We start from the raw sequence: 17674 nt of genomic DNA, 5'->3' as shown, positions 1-17674 counted from the left end.
CTCCCTCCATTTCCCCTCTAAAAATAAAAAGTAGTTAAAAAAATTTTTGATTCAATTCATCCCAAGATGGATTTAAAGAAATAGTATAAAAAGCCACTCTTTCCTACCAGTATGATACAGAAGATGATCGCAGAATTGTATTTTAAGTTATCTATCTGTCAAGGCACATTTGTTTTCCATTAGTTGTAGACATAAAAAAATGGAAAGTATAAATACACAAATTTGAAAATGTGGGGAAAATAGGATGCCATGTAAGTAAGTTTTGGCATCTAATTTAATTAATTTTATAACAAATAATGTAAATGGTTTCCATATTCACGCATTTATCCAAAACAATTTTTTTTATCACTGAGAGAGAAAGGTTTTGACCTAAAAACTTACTCTTAACAGTATTTACTGGGTAAATGCAACCACGCTACTGCACCCAGAATCTCACTCAGAGGCAGCTCCAGCGTTAAAGGCAGGACCGGCGTGAGCACGTGGCGTGAGCACTTGGCGTGAGCACTGCGCAGGGACCCTGGAGGCCCGGCGGCCAGCAGCACGTTGCCTACCATCAGTGCTGACCGCGGAAAACACTCCTGTGGCTTCATTTCCAAACACCTTCTAGACCAGCATCCCAAATTGAAAAGATTTCTATCGAAAACCAAATTATAAGCCCTGGTCTGGTAGCTCAGTTGGTTAGAACACCGTCATGATTTGCCCAAGTTCAGGTTCAATCCCCAGTCTGGACACATACGAGAACCACCAATGAACGCACGAACAAGTGAAACAAGTCCCTGTTACCTTCTCTCTCCCTTCCTCTCTATAAATAAAAATAAATTGAAAAAATTTTTAATTACAGCTGGTGGTGATGGCTACACAGTGTGAATGTACTTAATGCCATAAAACTGTACACTTTACCTAATGGGTAAAATAATAAATTTGAGGTCCAATGTTTAACAACATAAAATACAAAATAATTACAGTGATCTATTAATATGACAAGGAAAGAATTTCCATCTAAAAATCACAAGGAAAGTAAAGGAAAAAAATCCTTGAGTCCATAAATGTTAAGTCTCTTACCTGAGTAAAAATTTTTAAAAGAGTTGAACTCTTTCTCTTCTTGGTGTCAACTATCTGTGATAAAGGTACTGTGACATCTTGGAAAACTAAGAATATACAGACCATGTGTATCACTACCACCTTAAACTTCCTATTCTTTTATTCAAAATAGCGTATCAGAATATTAATTGCTAAAGCTTCCACTTAATTCTATTCCCTTTGTTGAGGTATAGTTAAGTGTACATACACTATATATACAGAATACGAAGGGCCTATGAACCAAGTCAGAACTAAGCACAGGTAACTAATGCAGCTCAGCCGTTCTCTCTCCCCCGGCCAACTGGCATGGCATGGACCAGCCTCCTGTTCCATTTCTGAATTCCCTGTGTCAGGCACTTCAACCACAACGTAACCCCCAAGCAAACCCTAAACGTGCCCCAACTTAAAACTAAGGTCTTCACTGTCCCTGCCAATTCCCAATTGGAGGGCATCCCCTGACTCAAATCCAAACACCCCGGAATCAATGACATTTAGACAGCTGCCAGTCTCTTCTCTGCTTTGACTACTTAGCAAAAGTGAACCAATGCAGCACAAGCCACAGAAAAGTCCACAATTTAAGGGGAAAGCTAGTTTTTTATCCAAATTATACTTTCAAAATCCCAATTCAGCTATATAAAGGATATATACAAAGGAAATGTAAAGATGTAGCTTTCCTTCTGCAAAACACATTAAGTAAACCCGCTCAAAGAGGGGTAGCAACGCAGTATTTTACAAATTAGAAACTCAATGTATAACTGGTTTTACAATTCCTTATTTTATTGCCTGCAGTCCTATATTCCTATCATACTTAGCACTAATATAAAATTATTATTTATAGATTTCTCATCAAAACCACATCAAGGCGCTGGTCAGGTGGCTCAGCTATATCAGGAGGATGCAGCAGGTTCAATACCAATCTGGCCAAGTGTGGGAGGTTGCCATTAATGTTTTTGTCATGCCCTTCCTCTCTAAAATCAACACATCCTCCATTAAGGATCAAAAAAAAAAACAAAACACCTCAGGACACACTACTAGGCAATGTAAATGGCCTTCCCACTATGTATTTTTAGGTCTCTGGTTCCACATCTGAGTTGAATGAATCCTTCTAAATGAAGTCAGTTTTCTAGTCTACAAACCCTAGAAAACTAAAAAGGAAATAACTCTCACAGGTTTAATTTCTGAGAATTTCTGGAATTAAATTCATCTTTGGCTTTGACAGCTCTTCTCTTGCTTTCTCCCCTTGCTAATCCTTGGTTTTAGCCACTTAACCACTGGAGATCTGGCCCAAGCCTAGTTTTCGCCTTTCAAAGGGAAAAATTACCCATTTGGTTAGTTCCATGCAAGTAAATGACTTCTTTTATCATTTTAAAGAGAAATGTAAAGAAAAAGGAGCTACAATCACCGAGTTCTACTCTAGATCTGAAAATTTATCTAGCTGCTTAAGAAGTTATTTCAACAAGACATTAACATAAAGCTGTTAGATTAGTGTGCAGCAGTTCTTTAAAACTTGTCTACTGAAATTCCAAATGAAATACGCCAGACTGCTAGTTGATAACAGAGGGACCGGTCTGCTTAACTGGAGATCATGCATTGTGATTATGCTTCAAAGGGATGGACTACATCAAGTTGAGTGTCATTTTTGTACTCAACAACCATGACTATTTCTTTTTCCCTATGGCTTCTGAAACCGATCAAATTTGGTTTGTCACTATAGCACACTTGCCAAAGCACTTGATTTTATTAGCAGTTATCACCGTCGAAACCAAGATGTTAACACAAGACTCACCTGGATCATTACAGGAAGCCTTGGAATTAAATATTTTAGGTGACCTTTTGCTCTGCCTTGTTAAACTCTGAACCTCAGAATCAGACTTTCAAAAATATCTGAACAAGTTCATTAATCTGAAACATAATAAATCTTCTACGATACTTCCTTAAAATTCCTCAATCATGTGAACTTTCGACCTGTTATCAGTTTTTTGAATAGTATACTTATTTCTGTTTGCAGGAAAGAATATGTTCTATTCAAGTGAAACATCTTTTTTTTTCCAATTGTGTGTTTATTATAATCAAAAAGCATTGACTCAGTTCCCCAGAAGAAATTCTTTCTTTTGCAGAAATCAGTATATAAATCATAGAAGTCCATAACCTTCAGGAAGCTGACAGAAGTCTATTGGTTTTAAATCTCCATTAATCTTTGCATCATTAATTCCATAGTATCTAATGCATTTCAAAGTGGATTACTTAGAAAACCACAAAAATATTGCTCTTTAAAACGCAGTTACCAAAAGTGTTAAATTGACATCAAATTTACAAGTTAGACACAAAAAGTACAAAAGGAACTTAATCTTTGGATCAACTTGCCTTTCATGGGCAATCTTATGTTTTTCAGACACAAAGCTAAAAATGGAAAATCATATCAAATCATAGAAACGCATGGACCATGTAGAAAAATTAGGAGCTAAGGGACCAGCCCCAAAAGCAATGATACTGGAGGCAGAAGACCAAGGAGAAGAGACTGATTGGAATTATCCAAATATTAAAAAATGAAGCATGTAATAATGAAATATTAAGACTAAATATGAAAAAATTAAAACCCATACATTTATGAGAAACTGGAGAAGGGTTTCAAATCTGTAAGCGTATTAGACCTTTGTACTACAAAACCTCATTTTAAGCATATTGTCTATGCTCAGATACTATACTCTGTGAGAGCAAGTAAGAAATAAGTTTGGTTTTTCACCTCCTCTATAGCTACAAAGAAGTTTTCTACCGTCTTGAAATTTTTCAAAGCTTTTTGAGAAACACACACAAATAATTTGGATTTAGTCGATTTTATTTACAGTTTGTGTTTTTACATCAGAGCATTACACAATTACATTTTCTCATTTTCTGACCTGCAAACAGATACCTTAAATGGAAATATTTTTTAAATTATCAAATTAGGTACATCCAAAATGCAACAATTACACATATGACAATTAATTCACAAAGTGTAATTCATCAGGACGTATCCTAAGAATTTAGGAACAGCCAGTCAGGAGAAATCTGACCAAATGTAGCAATAAACTATTTACATATCCAAAGACAAACAAACCTATCTGAACTCCCAAACCTTAAGTTTGAAAGTTTTTGTTAAATCCCCACGGAACAAAGGAGAGTGATGAGTCAACCCTAGCCAGCCTTGACAGTCGGAATCCCGAACACTGGGCCAGTTCCCCAGTGTGCGGCTGAATAGCAAGCATCTCAGTGTCAAACACCTTAGTGTCAAGAAGCTCTTGCGCCACTATGCCCACAGAAAAGCTAAGTGTTCATTCATTAAAAAAACAAGTAGTCATTTAATATGCACACTACTCCCTCCCAGCACACCAGCCCTTACTGCAATCCCAAATATGCAACCTGTGTCACACGGTGACAGGTTATATTTAAATATAGTATGTGTGTACACATACACACATACACACAGTACTAAGTACAAATGGCAATTAATAGTCCCTGCAAAAATTCATTTTCAGTTGAGGCTATGGCTCCTATGCCTTGGGATGGTTTTAGACTTCAAAACCGAAAAATACTGCTAAAATCTCACTTCCTTAAGATAAAATTTGATTGCTTGTTCAGTTTAGCTTCTCAATCTAAAAATGGCTATAAGTTTTTATTTTTAAAAAGCAGCCAACTGAGTGCAATTTCTCTCCAATTTGGCCACACTATTTCAAAGACGTTATCCCTAAGTAGACTAGAAAATCTGTGGCGCCTTTCAATGGTTCTTGCCTACCTTACTGTCCACGTTCACGTTTCAAATTGTGTCAACAGAGCCCGCACTTCGGGGGTCAGCTGCTTGGCAGCCTTAGCTGCCTCTGTGATGGCCTTGCGATACAGGCCCTTTCTCTTCTTATTAAAGCGTGTTTGGAAGTTTTCTAAAAAGGGGGACAGTTGCGAAAGAGCAAGGAAAGATGTCGTTGGAGACCCGAACCATGAAATACGGGCCTCCTGTCGAACTAAGAGGCCGTTATCTTTCCGGCTCACAGTTATAGTAAGAATACGGGCTGGCCACCAAGGGAAGCCATATATCTTGGCCCAAACAATGTCCCCTACACATATGGTCCTGCCATCTGGTGTGACGCATTTAGAGACGTTTTTGGAAAAGACTTTCATTTTCAAGGAATTACTGAGCTTTTTCTCTTCCTTTGAAGAGGAGGATGTGGAGGAGGTGGAAGGTGCATGCATACTGCCTGGAGGAAAATCAAAGCTTTCAGAAGAACTACACTCAGAGTTGGAGGATTTCAAATCATCTGTGCTATCAATGCTACACACTGAAGCACTGGAAGAGTCAGGTTTCTTTTGATTTAGGGTCATGTAAACAGAGATATTGCTTTTGCTGCCCTTTTTGCCCAGTGTCTGTGGTTCATCCTGCTCACCAGGCACAAGCACTTCCTTTGTGTCCTGAACCTCACTGCTGGCCTCTTCAGGGCCTTTTGAGGGACTGTGATTTTCTGAAGGGGCCTCACCTGCTGAGCGGGTAGAGGTGCAACGAGACTGGGGCTTGGGTGCCAGCTTGCCACTCCGCATTTTCTCAAGTCCTGTCTTCAGAGAAGAGTCATTTTCTTCATTCCTGTACCTTTGTGGTTTTAAACGAACCCGGGGTGGAAGGGAACCTGAGCTAGGATTCTGGTATCGACGTGTGAAATGGACTTTTGAATGTGCATTTTTGGACGTAGAGGTTTCACTTTGCTTCTTTTGTGCCTTTTCTTTGGCAATTTTCAACACTTCCCGAGCTTTCGCATGATCCATGTTCTTACTCTGGAGCACTTTTTTAGTACTTAACTGAGCTTTTGATGTGTTTGCCTGAGCAGAAACTTTGACTACTCTGCCTCTGCTGTGAGCAATATTTGAAACCTTAACCACAGCATTTCTTTTCTGGCTTTCATTTTGGTTTTTCCCGTCTACTTTATGGTCAGTTTTCAGTTTTTTGTTCACAGTAGTTACACTTTCACTTCTCCGTTTTTTATCTTCATATTTAGAAGAGTCACTTGCACTACTACCTTTTCTAATTTCCTTTTTTTCCGCAACAACACTGTTTTTGCACTTGTCACACAGGACTTGCCTGGGTCGTAGTTTAATAGCATTCATTATTGAAGTAGGTTCTTCCCTGTACATTTTTCGTTTGGGCCGTTTAATTTTCCGAGGAGGTGGCTGAGGTATCGACTGGTTGTATGTGTCCCTGATAAACAAAGGGGGAGGATAAGGTGCTCCTTCATGGAAGAGAGGTGGTGGTTTAGAAGTCCACAAGCTTTCAGCCAGGCTCGGCTCGGGCAGCGGGACAGGAGAGGGGTCATCGGGAACAGCACCATTCACTTCACACTTAACTTCCGTCCCCTCTGGGAATGTATTACTTTGCAGCTGCATGGCTTCGGGCTTATCCTTATATTCCCTTTTGGGAAATACTGTCACGGGGATCCCATGGGGCCCAAACCTTTGAAAGAAATGGAAGAAAAAAGGATAAAAAAGTTAATGGCTATAATACAATTTCTTAAACAAGATCTAATATTTATTTGCACCTTTTCTGGAAATTATTTCATATTAAACAACAAATACAAAAACCTATTAACTACCTCCCCTCCAAGACCCCAAAGCCCTCCATATTTTATTGGTCCCACATTTTAGGTTAAAATAGAAATAAACACTTTCTCTATGCAATGCCAGCATAGCTGGACTTATTTAGAATAGACCTTTCCAGTATTGAATCAGAAAGGATACCAGGCACCTTAATATTAAACATCTGACGTACGTTCACTGAACTATACGCAGAATGTCCAATAAATGCAATTATAAATTTACAACATACACATCTTCCTCTGATTACACGGCTTTCAAAAAAGCTTCATAAAATAAATTCAGCCTTAGCTACGCCCAAAATATTGAATCAGTAAAACCCCATTTCTACTTTATTAATCACTAAAGTTTCAAAGAGTTGCCCCTTTAATCTCGCATCCGAACTCTTAAGCCATTCATCCATACCAACCCCATACAAATACTAGAAACTCAGATACTGAGAAGCGGTACCTCAAAAGCAGACAGATACAGAGCTGTGGATTTCTAACTCTTAAAAATCTTATCACACACTAAGAAATACAATGTGTAGGCCCCACTACTATGGCTCACCGGGTTGGCCATTATCCAGGAAGCCAAAGGGTTGCTAGTTTGATCCCGGGTCACCACACATGCCTGGGTTATAGGCCAGGTCCCCAGTTGGGGCTATGCAGCAGGGCAGCCAATTAATATTTCTCTTGCACATCAATGTTCCCCTCCTTCTTTCTTCTTCCTTTCCCCTCTCGAAACAAAGGAAGGGAAGGGAATAGGAGAAGGAAGTTTATTCTTGTACTATTATAATTTATTAATTGTTGTATTTTCCATACATAGTTAATTAATAAGTTATAATACAAGAATAAACTGTTTCAAGTACTTAAAACCGTGACTCTCCTTCTGCCCCAACATGTACTTTCACATCACAGTCCAATAAAAATGTTTATGTATGTGCACATGCCTGCGAATATACATAAACACACCCTCTCTTTTCACGCTAGTCAGATGCATTAACCCCTTACAGGTCCAAATTCATGCAACACAAATCTATACCATTCTCAGTTTCTATTAAAACAGGGTCAATAACCTTGTTTTTTATGTACAATTAGAAGTTAACTAGCCCTGGCTGGTGTAGCTCAGGAGATTGAGCGCGGGCCTGCGAACCAAATAACCACGGTTCAATTTCTAGTCAGGGCACATGCCTGGGTTGCAGGTCAGTTCCCAGCAGGGGACGCATGAGAGGCAGCCATACATCGATATTTCTCTCCCTCCCTCCTTCCCTTCCCCTCTAAAGATAAATAAATAAAATCTTTAAAAAAAAGTTAACTGTGGCTTAATCTGCCTGGGCTAAACATCAAAGCACCCTCACTCTAAACTCACTATACTCAGATTCCTGCACATAAAAATAAGTCACACTACTAAATTTCATCATGTGCATGTTATACATATTAATTTTAAACACTATGAGTCAAACAGCATTAAACACAATACAATTATTGGACTGGCTAAAAAGTCCTTTTATTTTTTCCATACAATGGCTCTAGTAGTGCTTAGTTGTCTTTAACTCCATTCAAAATAATATTGGTAAATTGTATTGTGACAGCTGTCATATCAGCTTGCATTAAAAAAAAAAATCAAGCCCTGGCTGGCGTAGCTCAGTGGATTGAGCGTGGGCCTGCGAACCAAAGGATTGCAGTTCAATGCTCAGTCAGAGCACATGCCTGGGTTGCAGACCAGTTCCCAGCAGGGGACACACAAGAGGCAACCATACACTGATGTTTTTTTCCCCTCTCTCCTTCCCTTTCCCTCTAAAGATAAATAAAGAATCTTTAGTGCTGCACATGGATAAGGTGCTGTGACTGACCAAACGTGTCAAAAGTGGTTTGTGAACTTTATTGGTACTACTGACATTTTGGCCAAATAATTCTTTTCTGTGTGGCCTGTCTTATGCATTGGAAGATGTTTAGCAGCACCCCTGGCCTCTGCCCACGAGAAACCAACAGTGAGAGATAGCCGACATACTCAAAATATCCAAATCCGTAACGTTACTGGCGAAAATGAAAAATATGTCTTGTCTTTTACAGAAAAATCTAAGCGGGGCTTTCGCCCAACCCAATATAATGCCAACCCTTAAAGGCAGAGGTGCTCAGAACTCAAGGATTAACTTCGGGTAGTCAGGCAGAACTCAGACATTAGATGCAGATGTTTTGTATGGGTGTTTTCCCAAAAGGTTCAGAACATCTGTTAAAAAGAAATCTTGACATTAGGCAAATAATGGCTAGGCTGTGGACACACCTAAAATCGGGCAAGGATACAGGAAGGGCCAACACTGCCAGGGCATCTGCATCTAATAGTTTTTTTCCTGAAGCATTATTAGCTTGACGACCACAAACCAGCAACCTACAGCAAATACTCAGAAACCACAGAGGAAGAGGAGAGCCTTTTTAACCTAAGGTGGGGCAATTCAGGGTCTAGGCCAGCCCACAAAGGAAGGGCACCCTCCTCACTGTTAGACTTTGCGAAAAGTGGCTTTTTATTCTAGCACAGCAGCTGGTACCTAAATGTTTGCTTCCTGACTACTTAATTGCAAGGCATTTTGAGCGTTTAGCCTTTTCTTATATTAAGTGCTCAACCACCTTTTCAAGACGACAGGACAAAGCAGAGGTGATTCTTGCATTTTATCGTAGGGCTACGTAAAATCATACAACTTATCTGAGGTAAGACTACTATAAGTATTAACAATAAAAGTTTCTAACTCATTAGAAGCCATCCTTTTGCCCCCATTATATTTTCAAATATTTCCACAGCTGAACAAGCAACAGATTTTCTTCCCTTTTTTAGGAATAACTAAACCATAGTTACATTAACATCTGACATTTCACAGCCATCTCTTATCAACCCTGTACACTTCAGGTGTTACTAACCCTCTCTAAACTCAGTTTTCTCATGTATAAAATGGGTTAACATTCTTTCCTACCTTCAGGATTAAGGCCAATAAATGCCAGCCATTTTTCTTGGCTAAAATTTACTTCATTTTAAGTAATTTGAATTAATTTTCAACAATGAACTAGATCTTCCTATATCTTAAAATTTATAATCTCAACGTGAGGATAACCCAGACAATCATTAAAGTTGTATATGTCAAAGTGTGGAATCAGATGTGTTTACCCTCATGGGATTAAGAACATTAATTTCTCACCTGGGTTTTTTCCCCCTTGCCTCTCCCTCCTAAGCAGATAAAATACAAGCATTAAATGTTTTAATAACACAGGAAGATGCTTAACTGTACAGATAAATGGAAATAGCACCTAGAGAAAAAGAGAAAAATAAGTACAAACTAGTAATTCTGGGTTGTGGATGATTGGCAAAAGCTGAAAAATAGTTTTAAGTAGTAAAGAGTCCCCGAAAGAACCAGAAAGATAAAGCACTTCAAGGGGGATCAATATTCGACTCCATCCCAGTCACCAGGCCGTCACCCTCACGTGGGCAACACCACGCACGTTTCCACTGAGCGTGGAGAGGCTGGTTGTGAAATCAGTTTCAAGGGTTTTGCAACTATGATTAAACTTTGAAAATCAGTGTAAATATATGTAACAAGAATGAATCTGCTTCATATATGTGTATATATATGGATTCACACATAAAATGTATTTGTAACTATGCTCAAAAGTTTGAAAGCTATTAACCTATGCAACTGTAACTTTAATAAGAATATAAAGTAGCAACAAAGCTACGGTGTCTTAAAATCCTCAAATCTAATTTCTCAAGAGCTGTCTTTGGAAATCTGCCACACAATACTCTGGGTGTTTGAAAATAGATTCCTAAGCCTGCTTTCCAATACCAGATGCCAACACTCGCCCAAGGTGGAGGCCAGGACCTTAATTTTTAGCAAGCACTTTTGCTTTAGCTTTTCCTAAGGTGAAGACATTTCTGTCCCACATGAACGCTCAAAGGGTAACCTCAGCAGAGGAAGATTTTAATGGCAGTAGCAAGGTAGAAGGCTGATCAGAATCCCTTGCCCGAGCTTCTTCTGTAAGAACTTGCAAATATTCCAGGAGTTGAGTAGTAAGATGCAAAATCTCTCTCCTCTTTTTCCCACCCCTTCTTTGTACAGCATGACAATATTAACATTTTAGAGACTCACTCTACCACTTCCCATTTTCAGTCTTCTTTAACCACTACCCAAAAGTTCTGAAGGAAAACCATTCAGGTGTTACGGTGTAAATAAAAACAGCATGTGGGGCCCTAGCTGGCGTGGCTCACTGGACTGAGCATGGGCCTTCAAACCAAAGGGCTGCCAGTTCAATTCCCAGTCAGGGCACATGCCAGGGTTGTGGGCCAGGTCGCCAGTGGGGACACGCAAGAGGCAACCACACATTGACGTTTTGCTGCCACTTTCTCCCTCCCCCCCAAAAATAAACAAAATCTTAAAAAAAAAAATCTTGTGGGAAAAACCAGATGAATTGTATAAGAGACCTCTCTGGCCCCGGCTGGTGTGACTCAGTGGACTGGGCGCTGCCTGGCAGACCGAAAAGTAGCTGGTTCAATTCCTGGTCAGGTCACACGCCTGCGTGAAGAGCCAGGTGGTACGAACGGCAATCGATGCTTCTCTCCCTTTCTCCCTCCCTTCCCCCTCTCTAAAAATAATAAATAAAAAATTTTTTGAAAAGACCTCTCTGTATGATCTTTGCCACTTCCTGTGAACCTATAAAATGTTTTGAATATAGCTATCTTCTCAAATCATTTAGAAGTAACGACTGCCAAAATTTTGAGGGAGAATACTTGGGCTTAACAGTTATTTTGTGTCAAGGCAAGAGAAAGTTGCTGTGAAAAAGAATCCTGATTATATAAAGGTGAAATAAATGTAAATGTAGAATATTAAGCCAATATTCAAAATGTGACTATTATAGGAAGTAGGAGAATATTTTCTATTATTTGTGTTCCACTATAAATTATACGTTTTATTGATGATTCTAGCTTTGACTAAGTGAAGCCTTTATTGCCCACTGATAAAATTATGGTATTTGCTCAAGATTTCTAGCATTACCAATCAATCCTACACCTAAATATGCATCACTTCTTGGAGTGAAGTGCATAACCATCATCCAAATTCCCTTTCCAAAAGAATACCTCAAGTAAAACAAAAAATGTTACCAACTATTCGATTTTTTAGAAAGCCAGACATAGTGATAATTCTTACCTCTTATTTTGAAAATGTTTTTCAACAGCTAATACAGTGTTCATCAGCTGTAAGTTCATAGCAGCCTCAAACAACTCATCGTGACCTAGGGTTATATTCTCTTTTCTCTCCTTCCTGTTTACAAGTTTAACAGTGCACAACTGATTCTCATTTTCTTTCGTCCAACTCTGTTGCCAAGCTCCAACTGCAGGAGATTCTTTCTAAATACTATAAACTAAAAATAAAGAAACAAAAACTAAAGCATTACAAACTTTAGGCACACAAACATTGAGTTCTGGAGAATTCAATGCTCAGAACAGCAGCAGCTCAGGGGGTCAGACAGGCCCCCATGTTCTGGGTGGACTGAACCTCTTGTCCATCACACAAAAGACAGAGAGAAAACTTTCCCTCCCAGAACTTTTTTCCCTTAAAGAACCTACAGTAAGAAAAAAATTACATTCAATTAACCACTTAAAAAGTATCCAGATTTACTCCATTCTAAGGAAGCTTTTAGTAACTACCCCTCCTTAAATGATAAAGGAGGGAAAACTGTGATGCTTATTCTGGTTCACATTTCATCTGATTGGTTATGTACAAGTTAACCTCAGCACAAATGAATTTCAATAGTCAGCCACATGCAATAGAAAATCTTACAAAATAAACATGCATGTCTATGACTCAAAAAATTAAAAATATAAACCAGCATACCCATTTCTGGGTATATCCAAAATAACTGAAAACAGGCAGAGCTTTAGTTTTGCAAATGAGAAAGTCCTGGAGATGTTTTCATAACGACGTGAATGTACTTAACATTCACTGAACTACGCACTTAAAAAATGGCTAAGGCGATGCATTGTATGTGTCTACCACAATTTAGAACTGTTTTAATCGTGTGTCTACCTAATGGAGAGTGAAAAAGTTGGGTGAGAAGCAGTATACTTTCATGGTGCAAGGAAACTACTACCTGGGCAGGTGTGGCTCCTTTGGTCGAGCATCATCCCGTAAAACCAAAGGCTGCCAGTTCAATACCCAGTCCGAACACAGGCCAGGGTTGCAGGCCTGGTCCCTGGCTGGGGCACAGAGGCAAGAGGCAATCAACAGATATTTCTCTCCCCTTCTTTCTCCCTACCTTCACATCTCTCTAATAAAGTCCTTAAAAAAAAAGAAAAGAAAAGAAAAGAAAAGAATAGTAACTACACTGGAGAATAGCAACAAGACTGACCTGAAGGAGAATCCAAGCGAACATCACCGATGGAGAAAATCATCATCCCATGACCACAGGTGAGGTACCCTGAGAACAACCCTCAGTGAACCCGAACCTCTCATGAGCAAGTGTCAGGCAAACCTCAACTGAGGTATAGTCCCTATTACATAAACTCTACTTATTTTTTAATGATTTTACAGGGAGTGAGGGGGAAAAGAGGGAGAGAAAGGAAGGGAGAGAAACTTCGATTTGTTGTTCCACTTAGTTATGCCCTCATTGGTTGATTCTTGTATGTGCTGTGGCTGGGGATTGAACCCACAAGCTCTAGCACATTGAGTCAATGCTCAAACCAACTGAGCTACTTGGCCAAAACACATGTGCTCTATTTTACATTGCAAATAAATGCAATACATAATCATTTACTGAGGCGGAAAAAAGCTTCAAAGAACATTACTGGAAAAAACTGACAAAATAATGAACTATGCACTGCAAATTAGATACAAGTAGTCTTATCAATACTTTGAATTTAAAGCTATATTGTGCTTATATAGGAAAATATCTTTGATCTTAGGGAATAAGTGCTGAAGTATTAAGGGATAAAGGAGGATGACGTGTATAACCTACTTTGAAAGAGTTCTAAGAAAAAATGTTTATATGAAGAATGAAAGCAAATGTGGTAACATTAGTAAATCTAGATAGTTGATAATATTTGAAAAGATTTCATACATAAAAAACTTTAAGTATAATCTTAAATTTAGTTTACCTCAGTTCCACCAAAATGTTTAAGCATATTAAAAACATGTGTCCTGCCCTGGCTGGTGTAGCTCAGTGGACTGAGCACAGGCCTGCAAACCAAACAACCGTGGTTCGATTCCCATTCAGGGCACATGCCTGAGGTGCAGGCCAGTTCCCAGCAGGGGATGAACGAGAAGCAACCATACACTGATATTTCTTTCCCTCTCTCCTTCCCTTTCCCTCTAAAGATAAATAAATTTTTTTTAAAAAAATGTGTCCTATATTAAGCATAAATCCCAGCAAACCCACCTAAAGTACCCGTAAGCACAAAATCTACATTCAACTACAAGTATGCTAGTTATAGTCAAACAGCAAAACCCGAGGTCCAAGCCCTGGGACCCACCTCCGCAGATGGGATTAGGATGGGAGAGTCATTGCCAAGAGGCTGAAACTTCAGAGGGAAAGAAATGCGAGTAGAGCTGTGTGAGCAGGCAGCAGGCTGTGCAGGAAATGGACTGCTCCTTGAAGGGCTGAAGCTGATTGGGTGAAGAGTGAAATAAGGAATGGCGAAGACTGGTTACCCACTTTTGAATGCTGGTAACCAACTAAGTGGATTTAAAATGAAGAAGTAAAACACTGCACAGGTGGGTAAAAGCCAACAAATGACCATACTATATAGCCACAGGAGTCACCAGTGAGCAAGGTGATTCCTTCCTCCATAGGAGATGAAGATTCAGAAGCCTGCTTCAAGTGAAAAATAAAAGATAATCATCCATCTGGCAGAAAGGAAGGAAGGTGTGTTGTAAGGTTAGGTAAGTGTGATGACTCACAAATACTAGTCTCTTAACTAGGCAAGGCCAATGAAAGGGCTGAAAGTGTCTAAATCACTTGGTTAAAAACTTAAGCTGTTATACTAGTCTGGATCCATCAGTTAGTAAATACATAGAAAATTCCCATTCCCAAACTTCCAAATGTGCCATTCTCAAAAGTGATTCATTTTCAATTAGGTTTTTAAAGCATACAGGAAGCAGAGAGAACATAAGGACTCAATTTCCCTAATGAGACTTTAATTTTCTCTCCATGACAAAGACCAGAATTTCCTCCCAAAACCATCCGCCCAGGTGTTAGTGGCAAGAAAAGACTGAGACACATCTCCCACCCTCCACTTGCAAACAGCTCCTAGTTATTTCATCCCCAGGAAAATGTAAATGCCATGTGGTCTTCCTTACTAATTTAAAGGGGAAAGTATACTTCACCAGTATCACCTGAAGTTTCTCCATTCTTTCAAGATGTTTTAAAGATGCAGATTACACTGTAACCCACAATACCGCAGGATCTAGGTTAACTGGCTACTCAAGCCAACCCATATTAAATGACTATACTAGCCGTTGTCACATTCACCGGAATTCCGCCACTTCCTACCACTTCCTAATAGTTAATGCTTATGCAGCCTTACTATGTGGTACGCACCATTCTAAGTATTTACTCATTTACATTAATTGATAATCATCACAACTGTCCTATTAGAAGTGCTGCTGCTATCCCCATTTTGTTGTTGAATGAACTAAAGAACAGACAGCCTGTGATCTTCCCAAGATGACACAGCTAATCAGCAGCCGAGCTAGGGCATGAATACCAGCAGTCAGCTCCAAGTCTGGTTCTGAAGGACTGCCCGCCCTCACTTTCCCCTCCGCCCACTTCGCCACTAAGGAAGCGGCTGTCCACGTGCTCTTTTCTGAATCCTACAGATGCAGGCAGGCTTCACAATTCATGATTTTTCTGGTTTGCAAAAGATGATAAGCACCCTATTATCAAGCATATTAATATTTCACTAGTAAAATTTGAAGCATTTATACTCAATGGAACAAACAGACCTACTAGCCTCACATAATTTCAGGTCAAAAAAGTAACAAAGTTCTGTTTTCAGAGCTTTAGGATTTTGAAACTGCAGTTAAGTAACTTAATAGAATTGTCATCAAGATAACAGAATATACATAATTGCTTACCATAAGGGCATAGTACACAATAAGTAGGCAAAATATATGTGAACAATTACTATATTAAAATTAAAATGTATTAGATTTTATTACTTGTAAGTGACTAATGTTCTTAAACACCCCACATATTACAAGGGCAATCTGCAAGGATATGGGTACCCAAATAGGTGAGAAGGAAGGATGATGTTAGCAAAATAAAAACATAGGATACACCAACTATGAATAAGATTCCAGAAAATCTTTTTAAATTAATGGGTAAGGAAGGGGGCTGCATGAAAGTCTCATAAGAATCTCTCTCTAACCATAGAAATTTACTCAGTCTTTTAAATTCTATTCAGTCCTCGTATCACACATAGCTTTTGAAGATGGAGGGGGGAAATCTAATAATGTGAATTTCAAGCTCCCACGCATGTACCTCCTAACAATCCTCTTAAATACTTGCCTTGATAACTAGGCTTGAAAATAAAAGTGAAAACTATGCAGGGTGACTAATCTCTTGGTGTCTCTGGGCCACAATGAAAGAAGAGTTGGCTTGGGCCACATATTAAATACATTGTAACATGTAATCACAAAAAAAAATCTCAATGTTTTAAGTAAATTTACAATTTTGTATTAGGCTGCACTGATAGCCAACCTAAGCCACATGCGACCCACAGGACACAGGTTGGACACCCCTGCAAGAGAGAAAACCTTTATGCGTGTCTTCTCAAAAGCAGAGATAGAAATAACATCTATATAGTGTTCAAATTATAACAATAAACTCTTTTAAAATAAGCATCCAGCTTTGACCAGTGTCGCTCAGTCGGTTGGGCGTCATACTACAAAGCAAAAGGTCACCAGTTCGATTCCAAGTCAGGGCACACGCATGGGTTACCTCCGGTCAGGGCACGTGCAAGAGGCAGCTGACCGATGCTTCTCTCTCACACTGATGTTTCTCTTCCTCTCTCTTCCCCTTCTCCTCTCTTTAAAAAATAAAATTTAAAGAAAAAACTATCTTTAAAATAACCACCCCCAGCCCTGACTAGGGTAGCTCAGTGGATTGAGCACAGGCCTGCGAACCAAAGGATCTCGGTTTAATTCCCCATCAGGGCACATGCCTGGGTTGCAAGCCAGTTCCTAGCAGGGGCCAGTTCCCAGCAGAGGATGCATGAGAAGCAACCATACATTGATGTTTCTCTCTCTCTCCCCTTCCCTTACCTTCTAAAGATAAATAAATAAAAATTTTAAAAAAATAACCACCCCCCAAAAATGGTAACAGCCACAAAGTGGCAAAATATTTTTCCAAGCTGATACATCAGACTCACTTTTGTACATCACTTAGAGCAACATGCTTAATATTTTCCCAAAAATGAACACTGCCAAAAAAGGACCTTTTAAATTATTAATGTAAATACTCATCACAGTTTTCAAACACTTAAATAGAATTCCATTGGTCCTGGCTCTAAGATCCAATAAGCAGTTTAAAGCAGTTAAAATTATATGTTTCCATTATGATTTGTATGTACTTTTTAATATTCCTTTCATTGTTATGTTCTGTAGGGTTCACCACACAGAAGTCTAATTATTTCTCAACAGAAGAACTTTTTTAAAAAGGAAAATGTAATCAATTTATTTCATTATTCCTATTTTAGCATAAACAGGTTGTTCAGCAACTTGTAATTCAGTCTTTAAAACCCTTTTCCCACCTGGTCACCCAGCACTTCAATAAATGCCGGGCCTGTGCTCCAGAAGCTCGTCTCCCTCTCCTTGTGCACACGTGACTCCAGTGTTGCCAGGGCCAGGCCAATCAAGGCGTAACAAATGATATCTAATTTAAGACCCAGGACCATAAATGAAGAAATTCCAACGCCAAAGTGCCCAAAGAGGTCACTAAATTGCAGTTTGCATTTTCAAAGCAGC

General features: G+C 39.1%; 1 protein-coding gene across 8 annotated transcripts in view; it reads right to left on the bottom strand.

Annotated features, from left to right (window-relative positions):
* Positions 1-17674, bottom strand: part of PWWP2A (PWWP domain containing 2A) — a 33510-nt gene that overhangs the window by 8439 nt on the left and 7397 nt on the right. For 2 of the 8 annotated variants that reach the window (XM_037128191.2, XM_037128192.2), the window contains exon 2: positions 4853-6550. In XM_037128191.2, the coding sequence (XP_036984086.1) occupies positions 4867-6550 (1684 nt within the window). In that variant the 3' untranslated portion in view covers positions 4853-4866. Of the gene's footprint in view, positions 1-3692; positions 6551-11860; positions 12127-17674 lie in introns of those variants that run through there. The other 6 variants (XM_037128196.2, XM_037128199.2, XM_037128190.2 and 3 more) reach the window with 4 other exon arrangements.

Source organism: Artibeus jamaicensis, unplaced genomic scaffold, assembly GCF_021234435.1.
Source record: "Artibeus jamaicensis isolate MK-2021 breed Jamaican fruit bat unplaced genomic scaffold, CSHL_Jam_final contig_432, whole genome shotgun sequence".
NCBI lineage: Eukaryota > Metazoa > Chordata > Mammalia > Chiroptera > Phyllostomidae > Artibeus > Artibeus jamaicensis.
Note: the sequence above shows the minus strand (reverse complement) of the source record. Positions and strands in the feature narration are given on the sequence as shown.